This window comes from Lipotes vexillifer, unplaced genomic scaffold, assembly GCF_000442215.2.
Source record: "Lipotes vexillifer unplaced genomic scaffold, Lipotes_vexillifer_v1.1 scaffold384, whole genome shotgun sequence".
NCBI lineage: Eukaryota > Metazoa > Chordata > Mammalia > Artiodactyla > Lipotidae > Lipotes > Lipotes vexillifer.
The window spans coordinates 621,427-636,101 of NW_006793498.1; the positions used below are offsets into that span (position 1 = coordinate 621,427).

Sequence of the window (14,675 nt, forward strand, 5' to 3'; positions counted from 1 at the left end):
TGTGGGCTCAGTAGTTGTGGCTTGTGGGCTCTAGAGCACAGGCTCAATAGTTGTGGCACATGGGCTTAGTTGCTCTACGGCATGTGGGATCTTCCCAGGCCAGGGCTTGAACCTGTGTCCCCTGCATTGGCAGGCGGATTCTAAACCACTCCGCCACCAGGGAAGCCCTTTCAGTATGTTTTTTGATATTTTAGAAGGTTTATATTTTTGTTATGGTGGTTAGTTAGCTTTATTTAGTCCCTTCTCTTTTAGTTATTATCTACTGCTTCCCTATTTTGTGCATTTTGGAAATTGGTAGTGACCTCTTCTTCCCCTCCTCCTCAGCATCTGATGTAAAATATATCCTTTTTTTAGAAAGGTTTTTTTAAAAAAAGGTTTGCTTGTTTATTTATTTATTTTTGTGGCTGTGCTGTGCAGCTTATGGGACCAGGGATTGAACCATGCCCTCGACAGTGAAAGCACTGAGTCCTAAACCACTGGACTGCCAGGGAGTTCCCTTTAAAAGTTTCTAAAAATTGACCTTTATTTTGAGATAATTGTAGAGTCACATGCAATTGTAAAACACAATACAGAGAGACCCTTTACTCAGTTCCCCCAATGGTAACATCTTGCAGCGTTATAGTAAAATATTGATATTTACACAGTCAAGATATAAAACATTTCCATCACCACAGGGATCTCTCATGTTGCCATTTTGTAGCTATGCTCACTTCCTCCCATCCTGCCCCCTCCTCAGCCCCTGGCAACTACTAATCTCTTCTTCATTTCTATAATTTTGTTACTCCAAGAATGTTATATAAATGGAATCATATGGTATATAACCTTTTGGCATTGGCTTTTTTTCTCTTAGCATAATTCCCTGGAGATTCATCCAAGCTGTCGCTTGTATCAATAGTTTATTCCTTTTTATTGTTGGACAGCATTCTGTGGTATGGATGTACCACAGTTTCTTTAAACTGCAAAGAATGTCAGGGTTCCAGGTTTGGGTTATTATGAATAAAGCTTCTATAAACACTTGTATACAGGTTTCTTGTGAACATAAGTTTTCATTTCTCTGGAATAAATGTTCAGTAGTTGCTAAGTCCAATGTATTTGCATGTTTAGTTTTTTAAGAAATGATTCTCCGGGGGCTTCCCTGGTGGCGCAGTGGTTGGGAGTCCGCCTGCCGATGCAGGGGACACAGGTTCGTGCCCTGGTCCAGAAGGATCCCACATGCCGCGGAGCGGCTGGGCCCGTGAGCCATGGCCGCTGAGCCTGTGCGTCCGGAGCCTGTGCTCCGCAATGGGAGAGGCCACAACGGTGAGAGGCCCGCGTACTGCAAAACAAAACAAAACAAAAAAGAAATGATTTTCCAGGTATCGTTTTACATTCCCACCAGCAATGTAGGAGTTTCTCCACATCTTCCCCAACATTTGTGTTGTCTCAGTTATTTAATTTAGCTGTTCTGATAGGTGTGTAATAATAACTCATTTTGGTTTTAATTTGCATTTCCCTAATGGCTAATAACATTGAACATCTTTTCATATACTTATTTGCCATCTGTATATCCTCTGGTGAAATGTCTCTTCATTTCTTTGGCCTGTTTTCTAATTTAATTGATTGTGTATTCTAATTTTGAGTAAGAGTTCTCTGTATATTCCAGATGCCAGTCCTTTATCATATATATGTGGTTTGCAGATATTTTTTTTCTGTCTCTAGCTTGTGTTTTCATCCTCTCCACATGAAGCTTTCTCAGAGCAAAATGTTAACATTTTGATGAGGTCCAGTTTACCAGTTATTCCTTTTGTGGATCATGCTTTTAGGGTCAAGTCTAAGAACTCTTTGCCTAGTTCTAGATCCTAAAGTTTCTTTCTTAATTTTCTTCTAAAAAATTAGTTTATAGTTTTACTTTTAAGCATGATTCATTTTGTTTTATTTTCTGTGTAAGGTATGAGTCTTAAGTTGAGGTTCATATATTTGTCTATCAATATCTACCTGAACAGCATCATTTGTTGAAGAGTCTAACTTTCCTCCATTGAATTGCTTTCATACCTTTGTCAAAAGTCAGCTGAGCATACTTGTGTAGGTCTGTTTTGTGTTCTCTTTTCTATTCCATTGATCAGTGTATGTATTTCTTCACCAATATCACACGTGTTTATTACTATAGCTATGTAATAAATCTTGAAGTTAGACTGATTCCTCCTACCTTTTTTTTCCCTCAAAATTGTTTTAGCTATTCTAATTACTTTGGCTTTCTGTATAAACTTTAGTATTACTGGGATTTGAAAGCAATTATGCTAAGTCTATATATCATTGTGAGGAGAATTGACATCAAGTTGAGTCTACCAATCCATGAACACGGTGTCTCTCCATTTTTTTTTAGATTCTTGAATTCCTTCATCAGTGTTGTATCATTTTAAACATCTACATCCTGTACATGTATTGTTAGGTTCGTACCTAAGTATTTATTTTTTTGAGAGATTATTAATGATATTGTTTGTATTTTTAATTTTGATGCCCATGTGTTCATTGCTAGTATATTGCTGGAGGAATCAGATTCCCTGCCTTCAGACTATACTACAAAGCTAAAGTAATCAAAACAGTATGGTACTGGCACAAAAATAGAAATATAGATCAATGAACAGGATAGAAAGCCCAAAAGTGAACCCACACACCTGTGGTCAATTAATCTATGACAAAGGAGGCAAAAATATACAATGGAGTAAAGACAGTCTCTTCAGTAAGTGGTGCTAGGACTTCCTTGGTGGTCCAGTGGGTAAGTCTCCACTCTCCCAATGCAGAGGGCCCGGGTTTGATCCCTGGTCAGGGAACTAGATCCCTCATGCATGCCGCAACTTAAGAGTCTGCATGCCACAACTAAGAAGTCCTCATGCCACAACTAAAGATTCTGCACGCCACAACGAAGATGCTGTGTGCTGCAACTAAGACTCAGCACAGCCAAAATAAATAAATAAATAAATATTTAAAAAAAATAAGTGGTGCTGGGAAAACTGGACAGCTACATATAAAAGAATGAAATTAGAATATTCTCTGTATTTTTAATTTTGATGCCCATGTGTTCATCGCTAGTATATAGACATACAAATTGATTTTTATATTTTTATCTTGTATCCTGTGACCTTGTTGGACTCATTTATCAGATCTACCATATGTGTGTGTATACATATCTGACATCCAGAGGCATCTGTCTTGTCTTGTCTTTTTTCTTTCTTTTTTCCTTTTTCTTTTTTTTGAAATCCATTAGTCTTTCTAATATATCATGGTATTGGTTTTTCTGGGTTGATTTCCCAGGTACATTGTGTGCTTTTTCAGTATTTTATTTCAAGTCTTTTAGTTTCAGGATATTTTTCCCTTTAATTATTATCTTTATTGTCACTTTAATTCGAATAATTTTCACCTTCATTTCTTTTTTATTAAAATTTTAGTTCTTTGCACATTCTGTATCTCTTAAGCATTACCTGTTGTGTTACTGTTCTTGGTTAGGTTTCCTTTCTGAAATATTTTAAAATTTTATTTCAAATTCCTGATTTCTAGTACCTCATTACTGAGTGTTTCTAATTCTGATTATAATGTTCTTTCACATCTTCTATCATTCTCTAGGATATAATTTTTACATGTTTTGTTGGTACAGCTTTTTGGTAGTCTTTTATTGCATCATTCTGCTCCTTGTGTCTTATGGCATAGAATTTGACCCCAATCCTTTTATATCGTACACTTTATAATAGGTTTTCCTGAACTCTTTGGAGTGAGTGGGGGGGTCAGGATAGCTTTTCTAGCTTTACCACTCTAGACCCCTGTCTTCTTTTTTTTTAAGTGATTAAATAATATATTTATTTATTTATTTATTTATTTATTTATTTATCTTCCTATTTTCTGAGATCTGGCTCTTGTTTCACTAACCCACTTTTATCTGGATCCTCTCTTTACTCTGCCCCAATTGCACATGTCTTGATCACTTGGAATTCTTTTTTTGTTTGTTTGTTTATAAATTTATTTATTCATTTATTTAATTTTTGGCTGCATTGGGTCTTCACTGCTGCACTCCGGTTTTCTCTAGTTGCTGAGAGCGGGGGCTACTTTTTGTTGTGGTGAGCAAGCTTTTCTTTGTGGCGGCTTCTCTTGTTGCGGAGCACGGGCTCTAGGTGCGCAGGCTTCAGTAGTTGTGGCTCATGGGTGCTACAGTGCAGGCTCAGTAGTTGTGGTGCACGGGCTTACTTGCTCCGCGGCATGTGGAATCTTCCAGGACCAGGGCTCGAACTCATGTGCCCTGCATCGGCAGGCAGATTCTTAACCCCTGCGCCACCAGGGAAGCCCAGATCACTTGGAATTCTTTTCCCGGAAATTTCTTTTCAGTTATAGAGCTTTTTCCAGGTAGGGGGACTTCGGCCTCTTGTCTTTGAGTCTACTCTCGTCATATTTTACAGTGTTAGCCTGTGCAGAAGATCCCTTCCATTTGCAGCTATTCTCAAATTGCCTTTCTAAACTCTAACGATTCATGATTTGGGGTTCTCCTCCCCTCAAGTCCTTCAGTTACCCAGTTACTTCTGCTCTTCTGTTTCCTTCTGCAGATACGCTGAGCCCATGTGAGTCCTATAGTTGGTGATTTAACCAGATCCTTCTTGTATTTGAGAATTCGTGGGGTTACCTTGTCACCCAGTCTTGTAGATTTTATCCATGGGGTTTTGGTTTGGCTGTCCTGGTAACTTTTTTTTCGGCCGTGTGGCCTCTGGGATCTTATTTCCCCTACCAGGGATTGAACCTGCACTCCCTGCATTGGGAGCACAGAGTCTTAACCGCTAGACCGCCAGGGAAGTCCCATCGAGAGGTTTTATTCAAGAGAATGGCAACACAGGTTTGCATTTAAAAAATGAATGATCTGGCTGCATTGTGGAAAACTGATTTCAGTGTGTAGAAGGAGACTAGTTAGTGATCCGGGTGACATGTGACATGATGGTGGCTTAGTCTAGGATAGTGGCAATAAAGCTAGAAGGTTTGAATCCTATTTTGGTGACTCCATTGGATGTCAGAGAATGAGAGAGTGAGTAGACATGGATGATCTCCCAGGATGGGGGTTGTTGCAACGGTTTGGATGGTTGCACTGTTTCCTAATATTGGGAATATTCATGGAATCGTAGGGGGTGTTTTTTTTGGGAGGGGAAGATGGGGGAGCAGGTGTGATATTTATAAGCAGCTGAGTTTGAGGCCTTAAAATGATCTGTCCTCTAATCCTAAACATACACACGTGCACACATATTTTAATTCTTCAGCGAGCCTTTTCCTGACCCTCTGATCATGTCTCCTTCTGATATAGGACTTTATTATTTACTTTCCTATCTTAACATTTAACACACTCGTGTTACTGCTTATTACTACCACCTTTTTCCCTAGAACAGCTGCTGGCAAACTTTTTCTTAAAAGGAGAGATAGTAAATATTGTAGGCTTTGTGGGCCAAGAGACAAAAATTAAGTTAATGTAGACACAATATCATTTATAATGTAACCACTTAAAAATATACAAACTATTCATGTGGGGTCCTGCAAAAATAGACAGCTTTCCGGAATTGGCCCATAGGCTGCAGTTTGCTCACCACTGTACTAGACTGTAATTGCTATACTTGCCTCCTAGTTGCAGGCATATTGCCCTGGAGCATTTTGGTTGAATTTAGTAAATTTTTATCAAATGAGTGAATATTATACTTACAGATTTGAAGCCCAGGCGAGAGAGCTGAATAAAGATAGATATTTGGGGGTGGTCTTCAAACAGTAATCGAAGACATAAGAGTAGATGAGCTCACTTGGGAAGAATGTAAGGGAGGAGAGGCCCTAAGAAGAAGCCTTTTTCTGTAACTTAAACAGAGAGGAGAATGAGTGATGACTAACTCAAAGGTACTTGTATAATAGATGGTAGTCAGTACCTCTTCTTAACCGACCTAAGCCATTTGGCCATTTACACTCATAGGTTCTTTTGGATGAATAGGAGGCCTTTATATAGGTAGGTGAGGGCAATAGGTGGTTTTCCTTAGAAATTTTACTATCAGTGAGTTATGTTATTTTTTTTCTTTTTTCTTTTTTTTTCTTTCTTTTTGGCCGCTCTGTGCGGCTTGTGGGATCTTAATTCCCCAACCAGGGATTGAACCCAGGCCCTTGGTAGTGAAAGTGCTGCGTCCTAACCACTGGACCGCCAGGGAATTCCCAGTGAGTTATATTATAATAAAATAATAAAACAAGCCTTAGACAGAATTTGCTACCCATACAAACATGTATTAGCAAGCAGTCACAAAAAGTCATATAGCTTGTTTTATGGGTTTAGCTCTTTTAGACTCTACTACCTTGTAATAAAACTTCAACCCTAAGCAGATACCAGAAAGATCTGACTAGGATTAGCAGACAGAATCCTCCAAGATGGGGTGGGACACAGGATCACAAGGAAGCTTAGACTCAGAAACTTCTCTGAAGACAGATTGCAGGGCTTGTCAGATTCTTAAACCGCAAACAGGTAAGAATCAAGACACTTGTACAGTGTTTCTAGTTAATCCGTATATCTTGAAGAATTCCAGTTCAGCAATATAAAATTATTTCCAGCATCTTTTATGCTAATTAACAAACATGTCTAAATTCAGATGTTGATATTCAAAACACTTACTAATTGGGAGCTAACCTCTGATTTGGGCACTTCACATGCTAACTAACCCCCTGTGAAGTGTGGATCCCTAATTTAGAGTACTTCAGAAGTTAACTCATCACTTCTATCCAAGCTGAAGTAGTCCTTTAATGGAAGTTACAGTGTAGCAGTAACTTGATCATATTTTGGAGGAGATAGGCTGCCTGGGTCTTTTTGTTGTGTACTATCTTACAACAATTTGTAAACAATTAAATGTAATAGTTATTGCAATGAAAATACTTTTTCTTCTCAGCTCTAGTAACAATTGGATTAGATGTTTATACAGGCAAATTTTGACAATTGGTGCAATTCTAATCCTCAAGTGAATAAAGACAGCTTTCTTTACAGAGTGATCAAATAGCACTTCATTAATATTGGTATTTGATTGCTCAATATTTATTACAGTTTGTATGATTAATTTACACATAAAGCATTCTCTGTATTGATAGTGTTGAAGCCTAAATGCAGAAACATATTAAATATAGAATTAGATTCAGGGCTCTTTCTTTGTACTGTTGAACCCTATTAGTGATAATAGTTTTATCAGTGCATCATTCCATCACATTAAATAAATGTTACTAATTTGAAATTTGTTTGGCAGTTTTGTTTATATTTAATATATATCTATATTTAAGCACGAGTTTATATCTAGGTTAATATTTCAATATATTTAACAAAGTTTGTAATTTGGGTTCCATGGGATATTTTTTCCCTGCAAAGAGATTAATTTATCACTGCAGTTTAAGAAAACTTGACAGAGGTACCATAACAAAAGAATCATTAGATAAAATAATAACATACTGAATCTGGCAGTATATTAAAATAATAATATACCATAACATGTAGCCTTTATTCTGAAAATGTAACCATTTATCATATTTGTATGTGTAGTAAAGTAATCCATTATATCACTATGTCAAGGGGAGAAGGGATATCTAGTCATTTCACTAATTCCTGTTAAGACATTCCTGATAGAGCCTCTTAGTAAATTGTAGAAGGATACTTCTTTATCTTCTGATACAAAATATCTATCCCAAATTTATTTTCATTTTTATGTGATTTTAAGGCCATGGCAATGAGGCATTTACTTTTTTTAAACATGAATCGTTTGCAATAGAATACGTTAGTTGCAAGAATCAGCTCTGGCTGACTTAAGAGCAAAACCATAATTTATTAGAAGGATATGAGGTGGGGGTTCCGGGCAGACCCTGCCAACTCAGAGAAAGAAGCCTCTAGAGACGGTGCACCTGCAGATGGAGCAAGGTGGTGCCTGCCCACAGGGCCCTGGGGCTCCATCCCCAGGAGAGGCAGGGAGCCGCTCCTTAAAGTCGGGGGACCCCTACAGGCTTTCTTACCTGAGGACCAGGGACGATGAGGACGACCCAGCAGGGCTGCTGTGAGAAGGGCCTGCCATGATGCTTGAGAAGTGCTCAAAAGGTGTCCTGCACCGCTGTGCCCCTGAGGACCCTGCTTCCTCACCAGTGTGGGCTCCCAAACTGCTGGCCTGGAGCAAGACTCCTTGAAAGGATTGCCAGTACTTAGTGTCTCTGTTACCTTTGCTGGGTGCTTTTTAGAAACTACGGCGGCCTTCCCACCAGGGTTCCACCCAAGCACTTGTCAGGGTTTCTGGTGGCTTCCTTGTGGCTTGTCCACCCGTCAGCGCCTGGCCTCTGGGACACGCCTTCTCCGGGTCTCCTGTGCTCCACCCCCAACCCGGCCGCCTCTTCCACCTCCTCTGGCTCTGTCCTGGAGCCCTGCCTCTGTGCACTCACCACCCGGGGTCCCATTGTTTGAATTACTCTCTGGGTGTTCTCTGTGCCCACTACTCTTCAGCTTTTCTATTTCCATAATAAAAAGATGAAAAAAGTAAAAAAATAAAATAAAAGAATATGAGGTAGTTCAAAGAATGAGTTACGAACACCAGGTAACTAGGAACACAGCAAGTTCAGGATATAGGCATGGTTCACTACCTTGTCCAAATGCTTCCTTTGGAAATTAATGTGCTTTTTTTTTTTCTTTCCATTTTGCTCTAGGTTTAGAGTTATAGGGGAGAGTTCTGCTGGCTGAGTTTAAGCTCATGTCCTGTTTTTGCTAGGAGAAAGTGAGATGCTTTAATAGATGGTTCCATCACGACTGTACACAATGGAGAGTATATAATTCCCCATAGAAACCTGGGTGCAGTTAGGAAACAGGGATGGATCCTAGGCAGCCAAGCTCTACCTCCCACTCCCCACAAAACTAACCAACAGATATCCAGTAAAATAGACAGGAGTTTTGGCTTTTTAACCTCCTGTAGTTCATCATTTAAAGTCTAAAACTGATTAATCCTTAATCTTTAAAAATAGAATCTTAAACAAATTTAAATCTTAAATGCCAGAGACCTTAATTTATGTACTAGCAGTATCAATATTTAGATACTTATGAAATTTTTGTTTTTCTTTTTAGACAATGCGAAGACACAGAAATGAAGTGACAGTTGAACTGCGAAAGGTAAGAGTGATTTCTGTTTAATAAAAAATAGATTTTTTCTGATGTTAAAATTTTGTATAACTTGAATAATGAAAATACTACGGCAAATGAGTGGGCATCCCTAAAACTACACAGCATAAACATATATCATTAAATAATTTATAATGGTACACATTTATAGAAGCTTCCATTTATTGAGTTACCAGGCACTGTGTGAAGTACTTTACCACTGTCATTGAAATTATCACAACATCAAAGGAAGTTACTATTGTTTTTTCTTAATAACCTCTTTCTATGTGGGCTATGTGCTAGACAGAATTCCTCCACCTTCCTCATGTAAAAGTTAAATGTGCTTGTTAAAGACACTTTAGAAAAATAAAGTAGAATAATCTTATATCTTACCAATTGAATGCAACTACTGTTAAAATTTATTTTCTTTTCTTCCATTATTTTTGAATTACCTTCTTTAGATTGTGTTTTCATGCAAGCAGATTTTATTTTAAGCAAATTTTAATTACCAGTTAACAAAGTACACATAATAAATTCTGTCTATATACATGTACATTTAAAAAAATAGATTTGAAACTTATTTCTAAATCTTTGTGTTTGTCTTAGATTAGATTTTCTTGATCTAATTCACTCCTAAAACTCATATATTAAATTATCATCTTGAAACTTTTCAGTTTTAGAGAGAAAGAAGGTCTTGATTCTGAGAGTACACACTCTCTCAGTGAGTCACTAGAATCAAATGGACCTGTGCATTTATTTACTCAATAAGTATTATCATACCCACTTTGTGTTATTAATTTTTACTCAGCATCGATGTTATGCTCCTTGGTATAGTATATAGTTCCTGAGATCCATCCTCCTGTACCCACTCTGCTCCATTTTTTATTAAATTTGAAAAATACTTGCTAATCCCATGTTCTTTCAACTCCTTAACTTCATGGGTACTTACAGATTAACATCAGTGCAAGTTTTTTCAGCCCCTTGCGTCATTTGGACCAGAGAAGTGAACTAAACCTTAGCTTAATAAAGTAAGGTGGGCTCCTTGCCAGTCGTAACACTTTGGACTTGGCTTCTTTTTCTTTTCTTTTTAACTTTTTATTAACATATAACACACCTACAGAAAAGTCAACACAACTTAAGTGTACAGCTTGATGAATTTTCACAAAGTGAACACATTTGTGTAACCAGCTCCTAGATCAAGAAAGAAACACTACCTGTATCCCAAGGCCCCTTCACAGTTTCTGCTTTCCCCCAAAGGCAACCATTATCCTGATTTCTAACATTATAGATTATTTTACATATTTTGCATATTTTGAACTTTATGTAAATAGAATGGTGTGTATCCTTTTGTATCTGGTTTTTCATTCATCATGTAAAAATCATTCTCTGTAATAGAGCTGATAGGAGTAAAATTGGAATTAAGTAATTATTCATTTGTTGTTATCTCTTCACATTACACCAGCTCTCCCCAGATGTGAACCTTCACTTTCCCTTAACTTTTCATGCTTGGAATACAATTCTGAAACTTCTGTATTGGTCTTAGTATTACTCAGAATCCTCTCCTGTTTTAAGCTTTTTCACCCTTCTGATATGCTTATAAATCTAAGCTATTCACTTATATTTATATTTGGTGATTTGTTCCTTTTATACTTGTGCTGCCCTCAGTATTTAATTTATAGAATTAAAATTTCTTGCTTATCAGAGTACATCTTTTTAAATATTCACCTTGGTTTCTTTAGAGACCTCTTTCTTATCTCCTCTTTTTTTTCCTTCTGGATAACATTATTTCCTTTCCAATTACTATGATTAATTCCCGAAAAATCCTTGTAGGAGGATCAAAATAAAATTAACTGAAGAAATCTCAAGCAGTTCCTTACTTCACATTTCAGAACTCCCTAAGTAAGCAGCAGAAAGTGACCCTTTCCTGAAACAAAGCCTATACTTCAAAGCTTAATTGATTTTGATATAATTCTCCAGAGGTGTGTAGAGCCCTTCAAAAGAAGATTCCTCCACTCTTTATGGTCAGAGTGTCTGCCTCTGATTTCAGCCTTGCTGTCTCTATTGCTCCATTGAGGAGACAGTCACAGCATTGTTACTACTGACATGGAGATTCTTGAAAATACAAGAAAGAGAGCTAGTTCCCAGTTTCTTAGATGAGCTCTACACACTTCTGTTAGATGGTAAGCTTCTAAAGTGAAGGTAGTAACCACACTCCCCGACTCAGCCCCAACCCCCCACCCCAGTACTCCCAGGTCTCTCTCCTAGCCCATCCCAAAATGCCCGGTCAAATTCTGGATATGTAGTTGGTACTCATTACATGCTCATGTTCAAGAATTTAATTGAATTATGATACCTTAAATTTTTACTTAAATTTAAATCATTTATTGAAGCTTTAAGAAAAACACTTCAGATATAGAATAGTGCTCAGAAGCACTGATCTGTGACAAGTCAGGGAGCTTGTGTCAAAATGTTAAACAAGACACTGCTTCCTTTACCACGAAAGTCTTTCTGCCTAAATAAATGAATAATGGAACTAAATGGTGTGTTTATTTTCACAGTTGATTACTAACACAAGTTCCTTATCTTGTAGCAAACCTACAATAAATAGTTTGAGGACATTTAGCCAGTGACCATACTTTGAATAACACTGACACTGATCTATAAAAATTGAGGGTGAAATCTAGTTATTAGTATGTAGTGCTTTACTGGCCTCAGACTCTTTTTGTTTGAACTCTTTTGTTTTCTTTTGTCTTCTTGATCTCTTGCTTTCTTATTTAATTAGGCCCTTATGCATCAACATTTACAAAGAAGTCTGAATTTCTGTTTTATATCATGTTGAAAACAGTTACATAGGAATTAAATAACTTGCCTAAAGTCACACAGCTGAAAAATGGCAGAGCTGAGCTTTTAACCGTTATGCTATAATGCCTCTCAGTGTAAATGTTTAAGTGAATAATGCCTTATAAATTGAAAATTGATCCAAAACCTGCCACTGGCATTTATAACTTTGGCACATTGTATTAAACTTGATATAATCTTCTCTTGGTGAGTGATCAGTCAGATATGCCATAGTACTTTACTGTCATTAGATCTGGGATTGGGGCAGGTTGAGTTCTTACGTAAAGAAAAACACCACCAAAATGCCCATTGGACTGATCAGATCCAGTACTTGTTTTAACTGTCTGACTTAAGTAAAATATCTCTTTTTAAAAATAGCCTAGGGCTTCCCTGGTGGCGCAGTGGTTGAGAGTCCGCCTGCCAGTGCAGGGGACACGGGTTCGTGCCCCAGTCCGGGAAGATCCCACATGCCGCGGAGCAGCTGGGCCCATGGGCCATGGCCGCTGAGCCTGCGCGTCCAGAGGCTGTGCTCTGCAACGGGAGAGGCCATAACAGTGAGAGGCCCGCGTACCGCAAAAAAAAAAAAAAAATCCTAAAAAAAAAAATAGCCTAAATTCCCCATATTAACAAGCTAAAGAGGAAGCGTCATATGATCATATCAATTGATGCTGAAAAAGCCCTTGACACTCCATTCCTGATAAAACTCAACAAATTAGACATAGAAGGGGATTGCCTGGACTTGATAAACAGCATCTACAAAAAAACTCATAGCTAACATCATACTTAATGGTGAAAGACTAAATGCTTTCCCCCTAAGATCTGGGAACAAGACATGGCTGTCCCATTCTCACCACTCTTATTTATTGTAGTGCTGGAAGTTCTAGCCAGTGCTGGAAGTCAAGAAAAAGAAATAAAAGACATAATTTGGAACAGAAGAAATAAAACTCTCCCTATTTCTAGATGACATGATTATCTATGTAAAAAATGCTGAAGAATCTAGAAAAAAGTTTCTAGAACTAATAAGTGAGTTTGGCAAGGTCACAGAAAACAAGATCACACATAAAAGTTAATCACTTATATATGCTAACAGTGAGCTTGCAGAAACCAAAATTAAAAGCACAGCACCATTTATAAGCACTCCAAAGAACGTAAAATACCTTGATATACATTAAGAAAACATGTATAGGATCTGTATGCTGAATATTATAAAATGCTGATGAAAGAAATCAAATAAGACTTAAGTAAATGGAGAGGCATATACTGTTATCATTGACTTAGTAAAGATGCCTGTTCTCAAATTTATCTGTTTTCAGACTCTCTCCAAGGTTTTTTGGTAGACATAGACAAGCTTATTCTAAAACATACATAGAAAGGCACAAGCTCTAGAAGAGCTAAAATAATCCTGATAGAGTAAAATAGGAGCAGTTGCTCTACCCAATATTAAGGCTACTAGAATAGCTACAGTAATGAATACTGTGTGGTATTGGCAGAAGGATAGACATCAGTGGAACAGAGATAGAACCCAGAGATCAACCCGTACAAAAACACCCAACTAATTTTTGGCAGAGGTGCAAAACTAATTTAATGGATGAAGGATAGCGTTTTAAACAAATGGTACAGTACTAGAACAGTTGGACATCCATAGGCAAAAAGAAAAGAAAAAGAACCTCAACCTAAATCTCATACCTTATACAAAAACACAAAATGGATCCTAGATGTAAAAGTAAAGCATAAAGCTTTTAGAAACAAAAAATTGGAGGAAAATCATCAGGATCTAGAACCAGGCAAAGAGTTCTTATACTTCACCACAAAATCATAATCCATAAAAGGAAAATCAGATGTTAACAAATTTAAAAATTTTGCTCTGTGAAAGCCCATGTGAATAGGATGAAAATACAAACTAGAGACTGGAAGAAAACCACATATCCATTACAGGACTGGTATCTAGCATATGTAATGAATTCTCAAAGCTCAGTAGTAAAAAAAAAAAAAAAAACCCAAACAATCCAATTAGCAAATGGGTAAAAGATATGAAGAGACATTTCACTAAAGGAGATATACCAACAGCAATCATTGCTGCTGATTAATGCATCATTAGCCATCAGGGAAATACGGACTAAGACAAACTAAAAGCATGTATCAGAGTGGCTAAAATAAAAAAATAGTGATAATACCAGATGCTGGTGGGGATACAGAGAAACTGGATCACTCATACATTGCTGGTAGGAATGTAAAATGGTACAGACACTCTGGAAAACATGCAAACTACTGATAGAAGCAGCAGCTTGCATGAATTTCCAGAGAATTATGCTGGGCAAAAAAAGCCCATCACAAAAAGATTATATACTGTACGATTCCATTCATAGAATATTTTTGAAATGATACAATTTTGGAAATGGAGGACAGATTAGTGGTTACTGGGGGTTGGTAGGGGCTGGGAGGTGAGAGGGCATTTTCTGGTTTTGGAACTGTTCAGTATCTTGACTATAATGGTGGATACAAGAACATATACAGGTGATAAAATTGTATAGAACTAAATACACGTAAACACACATACAGTGAATGCAAGTAAGATAGAAAATCTGAATAAAATCAGTGGATTGTACCAATGTCAGTGTCCTGGTTGTGATGTTTTACTATAGTTTTGCAAAGTGTTACTATCAGGGAAACCTCGGCAAAGTGTACGAGGGATTTCTGC

General features: G+C 37.4%; 1 protein-coding gene across 1 annotated transcript in view; it reads left to right on the forward strand.

Annotated features, from left to right (window-relative positions):
• The window catches only part of KPNA3 (karyopherin subunit alpha 3), a 91,906-nt gene that overhangs the window by 41,167 nt on the left and 36,064 nt on the right, over window positions 1-14,675 (forward strand). The window contains exons 2-4 of the mRNA XM_007466468.1: window positions 7,867-8,057; window positions 8,236-8,449; window positions 9,107-9,151. Of these exons, the coding sequence (XP_007466530.1) occupies window positions 7,867-8,057; window positions 8,236-8,449; window positions 9,107-9,151 (450 nt within the window). The remainder of the gene's footprint in view (window positions 1-7,866; window positions 8,058-8,235; window positions 8,450-9,106; window positions 9,152-14,675) is intronic.